The sequence below is a fragment of the Macaca mulatta genome, chromosome 18 (assembly GCF_049350105.2).
Source record: "Macaca mulatta isolate MMU2019108-1 chromosome 18, T2T-MMU8v2.0, whole genome shotgun sequence".
Lineage (NCBI taxonomy): Eukaryota > Metazoa > Chordata > Mammalia > Primates > Cercopithecidae > Macaca > Macaca mulatta.
This window is the reverse complement of record NC_133423.1, coordinates 10,486,338-10,507,164: the sequence shown is the minus strand read 5'-3', so window position 1 is coordinate 10,507,164 and position 20,827 is coordinate 10,486,338. Positions and strand designations below refer to the sequence as shown.

At 38.2% G+C, this 20,827-nt stretch overlaps 1 protein-coding gene across 3 annotated transcripts in view; it reads right to left on the bottom strand.

Annotated features, from left to right (window-relative positions):
- The window catches only part of RTTN (rotatin), a 195,039-nt gene extending 176,836 nt beyond the window's left edge, over positions 1-18,203 (bottom strand). For all 3 annotated transcript variants that reach the window (XM_077974806.1, XM_077974807.1, XM_077974808.1), the window contains exons 1-10: positions 18,135-18,203; positions 17,610-17,797; positions 16,569-16,746; positions 14,345-14,434; positions 11,899-11,989; positions 10,106-10,220; positions 8,978-9,128; positions 5,920-6,085; positions 3,169-3,350; positions 738-853 (exon numbers count right to left, since the gene is read on the bottom strand). In XM_077974806.1, coding sequence (XP_077830932.1) covers positions 738-853; positions 3,169-3,350; positions 5,920-6,085; positions 8,978-9,128; positions 10,106-10,220; positions 11,899-11,989; positions 14,345-14,434; positions 16,569-16,746; positions 17,610-17,797; positions 18,135-18,165 — 1,308 coding nt within the window. In that variant the 5' untranslated portion in view covers positions 18,166-18,203. The remainder of the gene's footprint in view (positions 1-737; positions 854-3,168; positions 3,351-5,919; positions 6,086-8,977; positions 9,129-10,105; positions 10,221-11,898; positions 11,990-14,344; positions 14,435-16,568; positions 16,747-17,609; positions 17,798-18,134) is intronic.
- Between the last annotated feature and the right edge of the window lie 2,624 nt (positions 18,204-20,827).

Genomic DNA, 20,827 nt, shown 5'->3' with positions numbered 1-20,827 from the left:
GCAAAAATAAAATAAAAATAGAAAAAAATAGCCAGAAAATAAAAATGACTACCAATAAGGAAAACATCTTCAAGGTAACTGAATGGGAGGGAGGCATCTCTGAGCTACATTTTTACGAAGAAAAAACAATTCCCAATAGTGAAAACAAATCTAATTGTATGCTGAATTGGTAATGGTAGCTTTAAGGCACAGTATTTTGACTGTATATCCTTAGTGAGATTAGTCTATGTCAAAAAGAACTGCCAGGAAATCTTGAACTTTTTAGTAGAGTTGTTCATAGTAATGTTAATACTGCTGTTCCGAAACTATCTTACGTATGTTTAAGGTCAAAGCTAATAAGTAATTATGCTGATACTGCTAGGAACGAAGACTTTCTACAAGCAAGCGCAAGAATAAGAAATACAAATTTAAAATAAGAAAAATAACAATATAAATTCACGATCTTTAAAAATATGTATTTCCTAAATGTTCCTGAAAGGAAAGAATGATATCACAGTAGCTATAACCACTTCTAATGGCCTGGTTTTGGTCTTAATATACCTTCCCCTATTAGCAGTAACCAGAACCTTTGGAAAAATAGGCCTGTTCCAGGCTATTTATACAATAAGCATGGGACATATTGAGTCAAAAAGAAAAAAGATTTTGAACACTAATGAGACAATGAAACCAGCTTAAAAGAACCAAAATCTTAAAAAAAATACTATTCCCTATATCCCAAAGAAAACATTGATTCTCACCATATCTATACCAAAAAGGCTGCTGTCATCCCAGATATCTGTTGAAATTGCTTCACCAATAAGTGTCATATCCTCTGCAAGCAATTCCAGAACTCTTACTATCATTTGTCTGCTACCTAGGAATACAAACAGAAAAACATAAAGGAGAAAAAGTTACTTAACTGTAAAATAATCAGCTGAATATCATATTGCTCATATTCTAGTTAGTCATACTCCAACATTTTCTTTTCTAATGTTCTTAGAACTTTAGAGAAATCACAATTTACAATCAAATTGAAGGCTTCTGTTCTAGTCACAACACTACTTTACTACATAACAAATAAAATACACTTATAATTGGAAAAGATATTGAAAGTAGCAATAATCTAACAGGTACTGTGAGATAGATCAAAATAATTTTCCAAATTTAGGGACCAACTATGTTACACGTAATATGTGACAAAGCACCAGAAAGATTTAGGAAACTTATTCCAATAATTTCTACTTAGTACTAGAAGGCTTGAGTCTTCTCATAAATCAATATTTTCCCACACAGGAGTTGCCAGGGAAGCTAAGCTTGGACTGGAGCAACTAAAGGAATAAATGAACATGCTGACATTTGCTAAAGAAACTTCAAGAAACTCTATTTGCACTCACCTTAAACTCAAAAAATCTTCCCAAAGTCACACCCACCAGAGCAAACTCCTTTCTCCACAGAGACAGAATAACAGACTCCATCTCCATTATCCTATGTGAGACGAAGATTCACACTAGACCTTCCCACCCCGCATCCCAAAGGTTAAGTTCTAATGAATCAAAGTAAAACAAACTACCAGATTGGAAGGATCTAGATTAATTTTTTTACTAGAACAGCTGGAGCAAATTCTCCTAGAAATCTCTTATGATATTGAACAGTTACAAATCATGCCATAATTTACCACAAAAGGGCAGGAGAACATTTCGAAGTTTTTATGTACCAAGATATAGCTTTATAATTATCAATCTGACTTTTTAAAGCAAATTAAGAAAAGGTTAAATGCAAAATCATTAAAGTCTAAAACTGTTCTTCTCAGCTTACCAGACAGATAAACATATGTACTTTATGATGCCACAGTTCAGTTCTTCCTTCATTTCAGATTATTAGTAGATGAATTAATACATAGTTCCAGCTAGTAGAAGCACTTACTGAGTAAAACGTATGGGTACACAGTTTTCCTCAGTATAAAAACATTTTAAATGTTTTCCAAATATATACTTTCCTGCTTCTTTCTCCTCCATCACCTCCAAGTGGCAAAAAATAGACATAGGACTTAAAGAACCATTAACTTGGAATATATATTTTTACTTTGCCAGTATAAAGTAAAAAGGGCAAAACTTTCTTATCTTATTTATATCCTGATGAGTTTATCAAATGCTGAAAATGTATAGATTTTGAGAATAAAAATCATGACTGCTTTCTTTCTAAAACTTTCTTTACCTTGCAAAATGCTGAAGTATCTAAGAGCATGGACTTAAGATTCAGAAGAATCGTGGTTCAAGTCCCTGCTTTTAGCTGTTTGACTTCAGGCAAGTTTCTAAACCACTCTAAAACTCACCTTCATCACTTGTAAAAATGGAGATAAAATTAGTAACTACCACTATTGGAAGGAAAGAAAGGGTTGATATGAAGAGTGCATGAAATAATGAACACAAAACCAAAGTATGAAGGCAGAACCCAGTAGGGACTCAATACATGGTAACTGCTGTTTCATTTCTAGACTCAGTAGACATCCGCCATATTGTTATTGCTGTCACCGTTGTTCAGCACAGTTACAATTAAATACCAGTGTATATTTCAGTAAACCTCTTCAAATTTTCCTAGCACATCTGAACAAAAATGTAATCTGAAAATATTTGTGGGTTTTTTTAAGAATAATTACCACAAAGGGAAGAATCCAGTTTTGGAGTTTTGTTTTTAACATGTTAAGTGGCTTAAGTAGTAAGAAATGAATGGGAAGAGTGAACAACTGACAGCTATTCAAAAAGTTTCCAAAGAGCAAAAGCCAAAGATTTTTTTATTCTGGTCTATTCAAGCCAGTTCACCTTTTATAACTTATTCCAGTTGCTCTATGTTGTCATTGTTCAAATTTAAAATAGCCATATAACCCAAAAAAAAGAAAAAAATAAGATGACAGCAAGAATAAATGCAAAAAAATAAAAATTCTAAAAAAAATAAGCGTGAAAGCCAATAAAAACTCGTAAAATGGAAGGGCTAGCTGAATAGCCCTCCATGGCATCCACATTTAATTTAAAAATAATAAAGACTTTATTACATTTTTAAAAATTTATATCTCAAAAGATAAGTAAACATAGATTGCAAAAGCCCTAACACAGAAGAGAAAAAAAGGAAAATCCTAACGAAACACAAAAAAACACAAATTGCATCAGGATTATGATTTCAAAAACAACTAACCTGTTCTTAAGAGAGGAACAGCTGATTCCAGAACGGAGACACAAAACTGGGGAAGACTGAGCTGCTGGAATTGTAGTTCCAATGTGTCTTCAGTTTCCAGCTCTGGCAGATCTATGTGTCCCATATCCAAAGGTGAATGAACGGATATCCTAGAGTTTACATGAGCATGACTACTACTTCCACTGCAAAATAAACAAATGATAAACCTTGCATACAGAAACAATCCCCAAACAGATTTACTGCATATCTGCTGCCTGGCATATCAGAAGCCTCATACAAGTCACAACTCTATTGCTTCATTCAACTCTGGTCAGATTTGGAGAAACTTTGACAAATTTACGAAATGAAATTCCATAAAGACGACTCAAGGCCGGGAGTGGTGGCTTATGCCTGTAATCCCAGAACTTCGGGAGGCTGAGGCGGGCAAATCACCTGAGGTCAGGAGTTCAAGACCAGCCTGGCCAACATGGTGAAACCCCATCTCTACTAAAAATACAAAAAAAACCTAGCTGTGCATGGTGGCACGCGCCTATAACCCCAGCTACTGGGGAGGCTGAGGCAGGAGAATCTTCTGAGCCCAGGAGGTAGAGGTTGCAGTGAGCTGAGATTGCGCCACTGCACTGCAGCCTAGGCGACAGAGCAAGACTCCATCTCAAAAAAAAAAAAAAAAAAAAAAAAGACTCAAAATTGTAAATGAAGCCAAAAATGCATCTATATTTTGCTTTTCAGGCTGATATCTCAAAGTATGTCAACATTCCTATAGTAGCCATCAATATTAGCACTGATAACCCATTCATTTCTAAAAGAAAACAAGCAGATTTATAGGAAAGCTCTTCTGTATTCAACTTGTAAAGACCAAACCAACAGTTCATACAGTTTCCTAGATTTTCTGAGTTTCACCACTGTTCCAAGTAAGCCAATGTTAGGAAATGAAGGATGTTTCCAGAAAAACATCGTGGGAAATGTATTACTTCATTTAGCACATTCGACATCATGTAGTGACTTCAAAAATGCACCCCAAAAAAAGGAACATCCCATCGTCCTTGGCTTTCTTCATTAAAAAGTTCTTACCTTGGATGCAAAGTGCTGGAGTAAGGATTTAAGAAGTGTAGAAAGGCTAGAGCCTCACATTTACAAAGAGCCTCAAAATTTTGTCTTTTGATGTTATCCACAATTGAAGCTGAATCACAAGAGATATATTAATGCTATGGAACATTTAAATCTGCCCGAATTATATACCAACTTTGTCGTTTCTTCAATTTCAAGAAACCAAGCACCCCAAAATATGGAAACAACTAGGGCTTCTGTGTAACTCTGAAAGGCCACGTGAGGAAGCTGTTCACTCATGAGTGAAAACTTACAACCATGAAGCACACAAGAGAATGAGGCAGAAAGGCTTTATAAGGAGAAAGAGAAAAACGTGACTGATCAACCAATTACAATATAAGAACTAAGAGCACAGACTCTCCTATCATTTTATTTAACCCTAGCTCTGCTCTTTACCAACTGTCATGCTCTTAACCTCTCTAAACCTCAGATTTTTCTGTAAAATGAGGATGATAATAATAATACCAATCCCATTATATAATATCAATCCTATTCTAAGACAACTAAAGGAGATAAAGTATGCAAAGCACAGGGCATAACACCATGCACACAGCAGGTATGAAATGGTATTAGCTTGTTAACAGTAGTAGCAGTATTGCAAGAAAATAATCAAGCCAACAGACTAATGCTCAACTTACTGAACATTTTTTAGAATGACACTAAAGAAGAGGCTAATATGTTTTTAACACGTTTGCAGCCCAAGGATAAGGTAAAATACAAATACCACACCAATCCTTTTAAGCAAAGTTGGTGTATGAAAATCTGGGTGCCAAGCACTGGGGGCCAAGCATGGTAACTCATGTCTGTAATATCAACACTTTATGAGGCCAAGATGGCTCACTTGAGCCCAGGAGTTTGAGACTAGCCTGGGAAACATAGTGAGACCTCGTCTCTACAAAAAATAAAAGGCTTAGCCAAGTGTGGTAGTGCACACCTGTGGTCCCAGCTACTTGGGAGGCTGAGGATCACTTGAGCCCAGAAGTCAAGGCTATAATCGGGCCACTGCACTCCATCCTAGGCAAGAGAGTGAGATCTTGTCTCAAAAAAAAAAAAAAAAGAAAAAGAAAAAATCTGTATTTACACAAATATCATAAATTGTTCACCTTGAAAGAATCCTTATTTTATAAAATTCTCCAACCATTCCTTTTAACAATAAACACTTATGCATTTGTCATAAGACAAAAATATGTTTAAAATACTATCAAAAGTGTATCTATCATTTAAAGCTATAATTTTAAACTAGATCATATTCCATTTGTGGCTGGTAAAAACAACTTAGTGGGTCAGAATCATTTTTTTTTAATGAAATCAGAACTGAAAATATAGTTCAGTGTGTCGAATATAGTATCAGAATACTATTTTGTGAACCTTTTGCTTTGGGGGACACATACACACACATATATACATAAACAGAGTATATGTTCACGTACTGAGCACTGAGTTGCTGAGCTGGGATGTAATATTTATCTGTCCTTACTGTGGATCATGGTCAAAAAAAGTATGAAGCCAGGTTTTAACACAAGGCCTATACCTATGTTAATGTTTCAAAAAAAAAAAAAAAGGACAGAAAAATAATTATCTCCTTCTGAAATTAACACACACAAGTTAACCAGCATTTCTAATTTCCCCAGAGACATTGCGTACCTAGAGGACACTGCATCCCAATCCTGGCCATCTCCTCTGGGTCGCTGGCCTGTGCGTCCAACCACAGAAGGCCGAGGGCTGCTGCTTCCCGGGGAAGGGTTCTGGGAATGATGAGTACCTCTTGCTTCATGACAATAAGATAAAGAAGAATTTTGGGAAACTGTGTCTGGAGAAAAAAAGAAAGAATAAAATTATCCCTTAGTAGAAACAGACTTCTGACTATGTAGTATTTATGTATCATTCTTCCAAAAACATTAACAAATTAAGATAGTAGGAATCCTTTTACAGGGGTAAAAACAAAAGCAAAGATCAAACTTTTCTATAAGTATTCACTTAGCACATTTAGGTTTATATCTAACTGATTTGATTACATGGGACCTTCTAGTCAATGGTATTCAATTACAACATTAGAGACTACCAAAGGAGAAAACACTAGATCATGCACTCTCTGTTAAAACTCTCCAAGAATGGCTACCTCACACGATACATAAAAATTAATTCAAAATGGATCAACAACCTAAATATAAAACCTAAAGCCATAAAGCTCTTAGCAGAAAAAGTAGGTCTAAATCTTCATGAACTTGAATTTGGCAATGGATTGTTAAATATGACATCGAAAGCACAAACAACCAAAGAACACACAGATAAGCAGGACTTCATCAAAATTTAAAACTTTGGTACCCCAAGGAACATTACAAGAAAGTGTCAAGATAACCCACAGAGTGGGAGAAAATATTGGCAAACCATGTATCTGATAAGGGTGTTAATTTTCAGAATATCTAAGTAACCTGAAACCCAGCAATAAAGAAAACAGCCCAATGTTTAAAATGGGCAAAGAACTTTATTAAACATTTCTCCAAAGAAGATATATGAACAAACAATAAGCACATGAAAAGTCATTAGAGATTCACTGGTCATTAATCACTAGGTCTTTAGAGAAATGCAAATCAAAACCATGAGATACCACTTAACATCTACTAGGATGACTATAATTATTTTTAAAAAAGAAAAAAATGAACAAGTTAGTGATGATGTGGAAAAACTGGAAGCTTTATATATTGCTGATAGGAATGTAAATGGTACAGCTGCTGTGGAAAATAGTTTGGCGATTCTTCAAAAAGTTAAAGATAAAATTTCCGTATGATGCAGCAATTTCACTCCTAGGTATTACCCAAAAGAATTGAAACCAGGCACTGAACAGACACTTGCATGCCAATGTTCACTGAAGCATTACTCACAATAGCCAAACGTGGATACATCCCACATGTCCATCAACAAATGCATAGATGAATAAAATGTGGGATATACATGCAATGGAATATCATTCAGCCATAAAAAGGAATGAAGTTCTGATACATGCTACAATGTGTATGAAGCTTGAAAACATTATAAATAAACCAGACACAAAAGGATAAATATTGTATGATTCCTCTTAGATGAGGTACCTAGAATAGACAAAATCAGACAGAAAGTAAATTAGAGGTTATCAAGAGCTTTGGGGAAAGGAAAAATGAGGAATCACTGCTTAACGGTTAGAGTTTCTGTTTAAGATAATGAAGAGGTTTAGAACCAGGTAGTGGTGATGGTTGCACACAATGCGAATGTAATTAATGTCACCATATTGTACACTTAAAAATGTTTATAATGGCATATTTTATATTATATATATTTTACCCCAATTTAAAAAAAGAATTAGGTAATAAAAGCATTTACAGTCAGAGAGAGGGGGGAAAAAGAAACTCTCCAAGAGTTTCTCACTACACTTCAAAGAAAATACAAAACCTTTAAAAAGATCTGCAAGCCCCAATGTACTCTGGCCCCTGACTACCTCTCTGATGGCACCTCATTCTCCTCTCCTGCCCAGCTCCCTGCACTCCACTCTCATGGGCTTTATTTCAGTTGCTCAAGGACATCACCCTCAGTGCTACCTTGAGGCCTCGCCTTCCCTGCAACACTATTCTTGCAGCTCTTCGAGTGACGGTTCCTTGTCACCCTTCAGGTCACCTCCTCTCAGGGGCTTTCCCTGACTATCCTAAATGAAGCTATGTTTACCCAGCCACGTTCTGTCACATCACCCTTTTTATTTCCTTCAAGTACTTCTTATCTCAAGCAAACTTGACTATTTGTTTATCACCTGTCCCCAGTCTTTTAAAATAGATGCTCATAACGGCATGGATCTTATTTGTTTGTTCAGTGTTATACTTCCCTGGAGGCTAGACTATCAGCGGCATATAATAGGTAATAAATACATACTTATTAAATACATTAACAATTATTCAGAGATATCAACTATTTTTAATCAACATTATAACTCTTTTTCTGTTGAAGTATGGGGTAGCCATCATACATTCATTGTGTCATTTACACGATGCCATTACTCTAAAATCTAGAATAAAACCAAGGTAAAGCATAAATATTCAAGTAGCACAAGATCAGTGAAACCCCCAATGAAATAGGGATTAACTATGAAACATGATGACAAATGACTATAATATTTGACTTTCAATGCAGATTGCACTAAGCACACAAAAATCCTCAATTGTACCGTTTTGTTGAAGCCAGACTGGTACTCTATTTGGCCATTAGGTGGCGCTTTTTCTCTGAAAAGTCTGGCATTGCTGGAACACTTGACTACGTCGCAAGTTGCATATAAATACTTTTCATAAAATTCAAATCAATATTTTTCAAACAAAACAATTTATTAACACTATATGTAACTTGCTAAAATGCCACAGTCCTACTTGAATAGTCATACCCAATATCCTAGTCACGACGTCCTAACAACACTATATAGAATTTCTACAAGTCTGGGAGAAAAAAGAAAAACACCTTGTAAGTATCTGTTATCAAAAAAAAAAAAAAAAAAAGGCTCAAGAGATCATGGCAGTTTCTGTCATTCACGCAATCTGTAAAGATAATCATCTGAATACATTTAGGAGTGGGGAGTTTATGTTGTGAAAATGCGTACACAATAAACCCTAACAGTAACTATAATGGAAAGTTCTCAGAAAAATCTACAAATAACACCAGTGGCTAATGAACAGATAAAAATAAATACCCTGTTTATTGGAGAAAAAACCTGGATCTCGGTGAAAGTTAAGTCTGTTTCTTAAATACATGCACAGCTGCTGCAGGCAGGACACTGACTGTAATGCCAGGCGATGCTTTCCATCTCCTCCAAAGGCCAGTTTCAACAGAGATAAAAGGCTCTGAAATCAACAAGAGCCATGAAAATGATTAAGGGAACAAAGTGCTCAACTTCAAAGAAGAATGTGGAGCTTAAGTAAGTAAGCCTAAGTGAATAATCAAGAGAAGTAAAATAAGTTGCCAAATAGTTGCAAGACATAAGAAACAGAAATGGGCAAAATAAGGCAAGTAGATGGGTCAAAATAAAATAAGACAATATTTAAATAGAATAGTCAGTGTTTCCTAATTTCTAAAATCTGTTAGTTGAGTAACTATTCTGAGAGAAGACAGGAATTATTCCCCACTCAGGACACTACATTACAGAGAACACTTTAAAAATCACAGCAAGCCTTTTTCATCTCAAGCATCTAAATCATTTGACCACATTTTGGGAATTAACAGCTTTCCTCTGCTATCATTTGCCAGCTTTGATCCTATGTATTAACAGTTGCCACCCACTGGAGTCCGTTTCAGCGCTGGCAGTGTGGAGCGAGAACACTGAAGCCCTACTGGCTGCTGTGGAGATGCCACAATTCCCCACCCTGGATCCCTCTCTCTCTACTATATAAGCAATAAACTAGAAAAAAGAAAATAATTCATCTGTTATTCAGTGCTACTGTATTTTCACGTTATACATGCTACAGCATGTAGCACTGTGTGTTAAATAAACTAGATACCCAAGAAGCAATGTTGTTCTTACTTTTAATAAGGGCTCCTGCACAATCTCAATGTCCAAAGTCTACTCTACCCTTTAGGTGATCCATAAATGGTAACTCAAGGTGGCCGAACTGTACTGCAAGTGTCAAATGAAACTACTACTATTGGAAGAACTATAACTATCCACCTAAGTTAGTGAATACGTGTTTTAAATAGCCAAATACTTCACTTTTTAAAAATGTGAGTACAAAGTTCCTTCCCAAGAACTCCTACTCTGCAAAATTTGCTTTATTGCAAAAAGTTCTCTAGTTCAAAATCTAAAACAATTAAGGAGGGCACTGACCTGAACAATTTTTGGCCTTTGAAGGAAAATCTCAGCAGGAAAATCTTGCATGATAACGTCCTTCAATAGTTCACAGGTGTTCCAGATTAAAGTGTGGTTACTACTTCTTAAAGAGCTACAAAACATAGTGTTAATCATTTTTAAGAAGAGTTCATCTATTCCAAATTCTAAGTAGCCTACTCACACAATGACTCCATTAACAATCTTTCGGGTCTCAGCTGAGATCTCACTTCTCCAGAAAAGCCTTCCTAGATCTTTTCCCTAACCAATAAACAAGCCTAGGGCAGCGCTGCTTCCATTTGTCCATTATTTGTGATATTATAACTGCCTGTTGATTCTGCACTGCCCGCTAGATCCTCTCAAGAGCAGGAACGACATCATACTAACCACTGTACCCTCAGAGATTATCCTAAGGCTACAAAATGAGTTCAGTGAGGTCAAAGAGCACAGAATTCTAGGAAATCTGCCAATTAAATTAAGAAATGAGACAGAACAAAAGTACAGAGGCAAATTCTAAGAATGAAAGTCCTTACTGATCTTCCCTACTCAAGGTGAATCAGATTAGGACTCCCCTCTTATCCCATACAGAGGACACCCAGCCACTTCTGCCCACCTAGGATTGGCAGTTGTTTACTCCCCACCCCCAAAAAATCACACCCCTTTTCTCAGCCCAGTTCCATTACACAATACACCATTCACTATCCAGAGGCATGTATCAGAAATTATCACCATCTCTGCCTTTGGGACTGACTCAAAACTAAGAGATCATACAACCTCCTAACCCTTTCCCATGTGCACTCTGCCTCCTGAATATGTTGTTCCAAGAGAATTCACTGATACTCTTAGAACTGTCATCATTAAAAATCATTTAATGGCATCCACCTGTAATCTGGATCTAGTCCTAGTAAACTGGTCTTTATTTTCCAGATTTATACCCCAAAAAAGCAGACAACTTGTGTATTGTGACATTTATGAAATTGTGCAAAGTGAATCTGGACATTAAAATACTCTCCAAATTTCTATGTATCAGCTATTTACTCTTGTGGGTAGCAATCAATTAACAGTCATCACATTAGATTGGATCAGTGGTACCCAACCTTATCCACATGGCATAGTTTGTCTCCTAATGAAGCCCACATTTTGAAATATATTCTGCCAAAAAGACTACATTTATGTTTAATTTTCCATTTTTATTAATCAAGGGCATAAGTAATGGCCAAAAAGAGAATCTGGCCAATAAGAGAAAACTCCTGTTACCAAGGACTACACGAGATTCCAACCACAAAAAGAAACCTGGGCCAGATGCAGTGGCTCACACCTGTAATCTCAGCACTTTGAGAGGCCAAGGGGGGCGGATCACTTGAGATTAAGGCTTCAAGACCAGCTTGGCCAACATGGGGAAACCCTGTCTCTACTAAAAATACAAAAATTAGCTGAGCGTGGTGGCACATGCCAGTAATTCCAGCTATTCAGGAGGCTGCGGCATGAGAATCACTTGAACCCAGGAGGCGGAGGTTGCACTGAGCCAGATCGTGCCATTGCACTCCAGCCAGGGTGACAGAGTGAGACTGTCTCAAAAATAAAATAAAAGAAACTTGATGTGTAGATTGATTAAAAGCAAATAGGAATTTTTTTCTGGCTAGCTTTTTGAAAAACAAAAATCTTTCAAAAATGACCATTACTACTTTTCACTGCCACTAGTATCTTTTCCTGGTAAAACATATTGTAATAACTATCAAACTTAATGACTATAAGTGAACAAAAACACCTGAAAAATACATCAAGCTTCGTACCTTTCATTAGAGGAGAGGACATGTCTGTCTGTGGTGGTCAGGGGTAGCCAAGGAAATGTAGAAAACTTCAAGCACTTCACAGTCTGATTTACTGTCAATGGAATAGCAAAGCTTAAGGTATCAAGGAATAAAGAGATGACAGATTCACAATGTTAAAAGTAAGTTTTCCCTTTAAAACAAGTCCCAAAATAAAGGCTACATCTCGGTAACCTAAAATATACCAAACAAGGTCAGCAGGAAATTTGTTCTGTCACAGTGAATAAGAGAGTTCTCATTTCATAATTTAAACAGAACTCATATTATATTAAAATAAGTACTAGAAGAAGAGCATTAAACACAATCCAATACAGACTGACATATAAAGTTTCCATTAAATTTTCTATTTTACCCTGTGGCTGACCAGAACATCAAACTTAAATTCAACATAAAAGGAACTGACATTTAGGGAAAACCTTAACTTTTAGAAATTAAAAATGATAAAACATAATGATACACTACATCTAGCCATGTTCAAATATCCTATATGGTGTCAGGTGTTTTAAACCTCTGTGAAGATGACTTGAAGACCGTAAGGTCGAAAAACAAATATCAGTGTTCAAACAAGATTAAAAGAAATCTGAGAAAGCAACACAGTTTTAAACTATCCCCATGCAAGTTATTTTTAACAGATCTTATATAGTACAAGTTAAGGTGGCAACACTGAGAAACAGCATCTAGATAAGTCCTTCCAAATGGCAGTCTTTCTGCCAAATGCTTTGAAAAGAGCATGGAATTGCTAAATGTGGATAGCAGTATTATTAAATTCCCAAACATAGCATAGTTACTTCTTTCAAAAGTGCTAACATAAAAGCAGGGTTTACTTTCTAAGGAAATAAGGAGAGGTGGGTGGAGGGAAGGACAGGCTTATACCACACAGTAAAAATGTGACCAAAATAAGTCAGACCGTCAATCAAGACAAACTGCAAGTCACATAAAAGTGTAACAATCTCAATCCCTCTTCATGTTTTCATGGGCTTCGTTCAGACACCCATCCTTTACCAACCCTAGAGATTCCCCTCCCTTCAGCTGTCTCTCATCTCGATGGAATTAAGACTCTCAGCCATCTGGCCTCAAAAACAAAGCTTGCTGCAAGCCTAACAAAACTTTTCCAGAATGAAAGGTAAAGTATTCTAATGGCTTAACAAGTTTTCCATTCTTTCTTGTTATTCTTGTTATTCCATTCTTTGTTATGCACATGGAAACCTGTGAGTTTCCATGAAAGCTTTTTAATAACAAAGGCTTCCAAATGGTGTTCATTTGAATACGTGACATCAGCAGATATACTCTTGAACACAGCCTTTTCATCTTAACTACGCAGGCAAGGAAATGGTAAGTACGTGATTACTTAACTATTTCCTAACTGCCTCACCAAGGAAAACTTCTCCAGAATGAAAAGGTAAAGTATCCTAATGGCTTAACAAGTTTTCCATTCTTTCTTGTTATTCCACCTGTGAGTTTCCGTGAAAGCTTTTTAATAACAGAGGCTTCCAAATGGAGTTCATTTGAATACGTGACATCAGCAGATATACTCTTGAACACAGCCTTTTCATCTTAACTACGCAGGCAAGAAAATGGTAAGTACGTGATTACTTAATTATTTCCTAATGGCCTCACCAAGAACAGTTTTCAACCTTTCTAGTCTCAGGGTCTTTATCAGTAAAATGTGGTCACGAATAATACCAATCTCAGAGAGACTCCAGGAGGAGTCATTCATTCCTTCCAAGAATATATACTGAGTGCCTAATACATTTTTTGGCATTGTTCCAGACTCTGAAAATTAAGCAATGTTCACGGCTATTATCAAACTTAAAACAAAAATAATAAAAAATACTGTGTTAGGAAGAAAACTACACACAGGAAGTGATCACTGGCTAGAATCATCAGGAAGTCTCTCTAATGAGGCGGCTGGCATGTGAGCTGAGGCTGAACACAGCCAGATACAAAAAGATGGAGATGAGATTCCAGCTTCCAGAAAGAGGGCTCTAAATCAGAACTTTTTAATTAACGGGGTGTTGAGGAAATGGGAAAAAAAGAAACTAAAATGACCTTCAGTCTCTGGCTGGCGTAACTGGATAGATAGTACCATTGGTAAGCTGGAGAACAAACGAGATGACACGTGTATAATGCAGGGCACAATGCCTCAAAAAACTCATGTTCAGTAAGCACGACACACTACTGCTATTACTACCATCCGTCTACATAGTTGCTCAAACATGGTTAGAATAACACAAAATTTTACCATTTCGACTCGATATCCTAAACTAACTTAAAACAACTAAAACACTTAATGGTAGTTTGGTGCTGAAACATTCAAGTTTGGTAAAAATACATCCTCACAACAATGAAGAAAGCACATTAATTTTCAACTTCCCAAGACAACAGGATTTACTTCCCGACATATACACACCCACTGTTTGTGGCGGCACTTCCATCTGCTGGAAATTACTTTTGTCTTGGGGAAAATATCCTGTTAAGATTTCAGGGTTTTTTGACAATTCTGAAAAGAAAATAAACATTACTGTATTCTTGATTCCTTATTTGCTAAAAGTGAAACTTATTTTCTTTAAATGGTAATGTTTTCTCTTAAGTATTGGAATCATTTTAAAAATTAAAAAAAAAAAAAGCAGTCCAGTTTTTTTTCTGAATGATCTATCTGCCTAAAGAGGAAAAAATGTGCACATTGAGCCCACTTCCAGTGAAGGAGCTCTCTCCCTCTCACTTTTACTGTGAGCCAAACACAGTTACTTGTTAGAATGTACAGGAAGAATCTGCTACAAAGTATTCAAGGACTATCCCTCTATACTTCCTAATCCATCTCCCTCTCCCTTGACTCCAATTATATAGTTTCTGATCACTTCAATTTTCATTCATACCTTAAAAAGAAAGTTGTCAGAAACAAAGGAGTCAAACATTATCTTTCAATACCTTTACAATTCCCTGTAACACGCGATTATATGTTCAGCAGTTCAGCTGCAATGAGAATGAGGAAAAGGCTAAAACTATAGTTTGTAATTTTAAGTTTTCATGGCAGTAGTTCCTAATACTAATAAAGAAAACTAACAATTAGCCCTAAACTATTCCTCTACTCTCACCCGCAAGGAATTAGATGAAAAATTCATAATGTAAGACTCTATTTGTGATGTCTTAGAGACTGTGAAATATGTTGTTAAAAATCACAGGTTTGGGAGCCAGATAAAGCAGTGTTAGAATCCTGCATCTGCTACAGGTTAGAGAGCTGGGTACTGTGGGGCAAGTTACTTTATATTTTTATTCTCAGCTATAGAGTAAGACAAATAACATCTCAAAGGGCTGTTTTAAGATTTAACAAGATGACGTATTTAAATCAATTTATTCAATGCCCCACAACGAAACTCAATAAATGACAGCTGCTATTGTTGTTGTGAACAGCAGTACCCAAAGCTGAAGGTGTAACAGAACTGGTAATGGCAGAGAAGAAAATATGGTCTAACAGGTTAAGCATCAAAACTTTTTTTTTTTTTTTTTAATTTTACTACTCATTACATAAATTGCAAGAAGATGTTTTTCTTCAGATCAACTCCAATGCATTCCATGTGCAAGGCACTGTACTAGTCATTAACAACAGCACAACAGCAGCAGCACAGCGGCCAACATCGCTACATTTAATACATGCTGGGCCCTGGGCTAAGCACTTTACAGACACTGTCTCATTTAATCTCATGACAATTCTATGAGAAAGGTGTTTTGTTTTGTTTCTTTCTGAGATAGTGTCTTGCTCTGTCACCCAGGCTGGAGTGCAATGGAGTGATTTCGGCTCACTGCAACCTCCGCCTGCCAGGTTCAAGTGATTTTCCTGCCTCAGCCTCCCCAGTAGCCGGGATTACAAGCGCCTGCCACCATGTCCGGCTAATTTTTGTATTGTATTTTTAGTAGAGACAGGGTTTCACCATGATGGTCAGGCTGGTCTTGAACTCCTGACCTCAGGTGATCCACCTGCCTCAGCCTCCCAAAGTGCTGGGATTAGAGGCATGAGCCACCACACCCGGCCCGGTGTTCTTTCTTATTATCCCAATTTTTGAATGAGAAAACTGAAGCCGGAGGGGTTAATTACCTTAGCCAAGGTCACACAACCAGCAGCAGAACTGGGACTTAAATCCATGACTCTTTGACTCGGATTTTAACTAGTATATCATAATGGACTGCAGCATAGAAAAATACTTGCATTATGTCGTTTTGATTAGTCCCCACAACAAAATCATGAGCTAGGACAAGTATCATTACACTCCTATATGAAGAACAAGGTCAAAAATACAAATATAAAGCACTAAGAACAATGAGCACTCCTGTGCTCAATAAAAATACGTTGTTATTGTCAAAGAAATAATCTGTCAAACTGGTCTCATAAAAGCAAAGTCACTGGCATCCTTTAGGCCTGACCAAAAAAGCAATTAATGCAAATGTACCATCCTTTGACTAACAATAGAGGGGAAAAAGGTCAAAATCATGTAAGTTAATACAAGAAAAATAAGTTTGAGGGAGGTGGGAGAAATCCTTTTTAAAAAAATCTAACGTTGCTTTCCTTAAAATTTACCATTAGAATGAATGTATTTATATTTTAACAGATATCCCTCAAGTTGATTCCAACGAGTTACCAGTTTGATTGGTCTGGTATGAGGCAGAAGACAGTGCAGGAACTTCCGAAGGAAGAATGAAAAGTCCATCCAGAATGCCATCAATTTCAGCCTGCAGATTCGGCTCCACATTCGACCGAAGCTTAGCTAAGAACTCTACTGCACCAAGGTCAACCAAATGCTGGACTGCTGGGGGATACTAAAATAAGAAGAGGATGATCTTGAGAATAACTCTATCAAAATCTCTAAACCTTAACTTACAGCAATCAAAACATAAAATTATTTTTGGTATATCGGATGTTCCTTTTCTGAAAAACAAATCCTTCATGGCTCTGCCCCGAAGTAAGGCACTTCCATGAGGAGTACATACTCATAGAGACATACAACCAACACTTGATAACGTTTATGAAAGATGAGCCAACACACTGAACACTAGAAATGCACATTATCAATCCCTACTCTTATTTTTGTAATGGGTTACTTTTTTCCACTGACGCTCACCTTCTGGTCCCAGCCCCAGCCGGTTACCATGATGTCAAAGTAGTAAGATTCCTCTACCGTTGTACAGTGATTTCGTTTTGAAAGGTTAAACTTACACTTTGATATCTGACCCTGACAGCTAACTACTCTTGAGGTAGGCATAAGAATACCAATCTAAAAGCATACGGGGAAGCAACTTAACATTAGTATTTATGAATCACGGTTATGTAACATTATTTTTAAACGTGCTCCCTTTCATATTGACACATCTAATTTTTAAGATGTAAATATCAGAAAATAAAAACAGAATACAAATATTAACCTCCAAAGATAACTCCAAAAATCAGAATACACCAAATCTCAAAAGAAGTTCTGTGTTACTTCTGAACACGGCAGAGACTCTGTGGGATTCAGTATCACAAATAAAAGATGAGCAATATATACCCAGATGAATTAAACATCTCTGGTTGTTTAAAAAAAAAAAACCCTTTAACCCCAATTATTTAACTTTCAATAAACGCTACAATTAAAAGACTAAGAAACAGTCACTCGTCTGATTATTTTATTTCAAAATGATCCTACCTTAACCAATCTGCTTAACAAGTTCAGAACCTCTTCCTTCACTGGAACGGACGGGAAATTGAACCATTCCAGCAAATGAAGAAAAAGTTGCCTCTCCTGAATGAGATCAGCGTAGCAGATTAAGTTGTGCTCAATCTTGCAGAGAATACTCTTGAGAGCGCGCTCCCTGATCTCGGCCAGCTGATGACCTGTCAACGAACGGCACAAAACTATTTTAGTTCCCCACTGCAAAGAGACGCCCACCCAGATTTCATTCTAAAACTACGTTACTTATGCTATGAGCAGGAGCGGCGTGAAGATGGAATAAACCAGTTTTTTCAGAAGCAGGCCGCTGGTGCCTTCGGGACGCCAACCGCGGAGTTTACACAAAGTCCGAGATGGGTCCCCGAGGGCTACCCGGGCAAAGCGGGGGCGAAAGAGGCAGCGGTCGCGGAGTGGCCGGCCGCGGAAACGTGACACGACCATTCTCAGCAAGTGGCCAGGGCAGGGGAGGGTGCCTTAGGCGAGGGGCAACCTGACAGTTACCGAGTTTTCTGATGAGCCCCGCCAGGACCATCTCGTCCCATCAATCGGCAGCCGCCGGAGAGTTAAACTGCCGCGCCACTGAGTCCGGCCACAATTAATGTCTCCCGGAAACACGTCCTGTGGGACGGTGGGTTCCGCAACGCCTGCGCTCACTAGGAGTAGGAGGCATTCCGTGAGCCGTTCGCGGGCCCCGCGTCGCCAGGAGAGCTTCCAGCCTTTCTAGAATCACTACTGCGCACTTCCTGGACAGCAGTCTCCGTCGCAAGAAGAGGGAAAAAAAAAAAAGAAAGCAACAAGCAGGGGTAGAACCGGCGTTGGCCGCCGCGCACGTCGGGAGTTGTAGTTCTGGCTGGGTCGTGCGTCCTGCACCCAGCTCCGGTCCCGCCGCGGCGCCCGCTGGCCTGGGGTTCCGGCTTACAGCGCGGGAATTCAGGAACCCAGCGCGGGCTGCAAGAGGCCCCGACAGGAGCCCCGCCTCCTCGCTCAGCGACGGATTCGTTCTTGGCCCTGCCAGTATGATTCTCAGCTCCCAGAACTTCACGATTTAGAATGTAGACTTTTGCTTTGTGACAGTTCTTCCCATCCCCGACTACTAAATGACGGACCCTCTTTAACTGTGAAATGTACCTGCAAAGTCAAGCAGTGCCTTTGGATACCCAAGTTCAGATATGAACAAGCAAGCTACAAAAGCGGGGTGGGCGGGTATGAATGAGCAGAAGAGAGAAACCGGGCTGCAAAAAGGAAAATAAAGGCGGGACTTGGGTGTATGATTTGCTGAATGCCACCAAAGTTGATTTTTTGCACCGTGCACAGTAATCGAGCTGAGCAAATCATTTTTTTTTTCTTTTTTTTTTTTTTTTTTTTTAATTCAAAGCAGCGGTAAGATCAACAACAAAATTGCATTTGGAAAATGATTTGCATTTTAGAGAGCATTTTCTCGCTCTGATCCTTTCACTTTCCCGGGGAAAGGGATGTCAAGGCAGGTAAAGTGGGCCCTCGGTATCCCTAGGTAATTGGTTCTAGGACCCCCGTAAATACCCAAATCCACCCATGCTTAAGTCTGTTTTATAAAATGGTGTCATATTTGCATATAACCTACACACATCCTCCTGTATACTTTTAAGTCATCTCTAGATTGCTTACAATACCTAATACAATGTAAATGCTATGTAAATAGTTGTTACACTGTACTTTTTATTCATACTATTTTTTAATTGTTGTATTGTTATTTTCAATTGTGGGGTTTTTTCCCCCGAATATTTTCCATCCCCTGTGTGTTGAATTCTCTGTGTGCAACCAGTGGACAGCAGAGGCCTACTGTATTCCCATTCCTATTTTGCCAGAGAGGAATCACAGAAGTACCCCCACACAGTCACGTTAACTAGCAAGTAACAGATTGAGGACCTGACCTGATGTTTCTTTGTTCTATTCATAGTACCCTGCTGCCTCCTCTTGTGTGTAGATAAGAGAGTGATGGTATTTGAGTTGGATCTTAAAGAGTAAGTAGGAGTTTGCCACACAAAGAAGTTGGGTAAGGGAATTCCTGCTAGAGAAAACTGTATTTGCAAATGCAAGAACTCAGAGGGAGTGTGTCAAATTCGGGAAACGAACAAAATTCAAGGTGGCCATATTATCTCGAGGAAGAAGAGAGGAAGGGCGAGAGAGCTGCTAGCATGCTGGATATTCTCCATTCCACCTTCTAGCGGTTCCAACTCTTCCAGCTCTTCATCAACTGACCTCAACAGGCGAAAAGACCGCACTATCCAGGCTGCCTTGCCCTCTGGCTTCCAGTTGGCTGCCGCCAATAGGAGACATCAGCAGGAAACTGGAAAGTAGGAGGAAAGAGACACGGATATTAAACCAAGATTCCACTAGCCCATGCCTAAGCCTGCCTGGCCAAGATTGTAACAGTGGCTGAATTCCTTGACCCAAAGACCACATCTCCTGATGGATAGTGTACCACAGTGGACGCTGCAGAACCAGTTACACCAGCTCAGAGTGTCTGTAGTTATCCAGGCATGAAGGTATTAATTACAGATTTGAAGTGTCAAGGTCAAAAAACATAACAGTACAGAAAAATAATAGAAATGACTTGTCAATGATATTTCTGAGATGAACGATCTTAGATGATGAGACTGTAAATGCAGTGGGTAAGGAGTGATAATACTGTGGAAGAAATATAAAAAATCCATTGACTTAAAATAAGCATGTTACGGCCAGGCGCGGTGGCTCAAGCCTGTAATCCCAGCATTTTGGGAGGCTGAGACGGGTGGATCACGAGGTCAGGAGATCGAGACCATCCTGGCTAACACGGTGAAACCCCATCTCTACTAAAAAATACAAAAAACTAGCCGGGCGAGGTGGCGGCGCCTGTAGTCCCAGCTACTCGGGAGGCTGAGGCAGGAGAATGGCGTAAACCCGGGAGGTGGAGCTTGCAGCGAGCTGAGATCCGGCCACTGCACCCCAGCCTGGGCAACATAGCAAGACTCCATCTCAAAATAAATAAATAAATAAATAAGCATGTTACAAGTAAAATGGGGGTCAAACTATGAAAGGGTTTTACTTATGTTGCACCCGAGGTCAACATAAACATTTATTTTCTTTTATTTTCATTGTTGAGCATATATTGCTCCTGTAATTAGACAAAAATAATTATATCCTATTCATTACATTCAAAGCAAATAAATTATTCT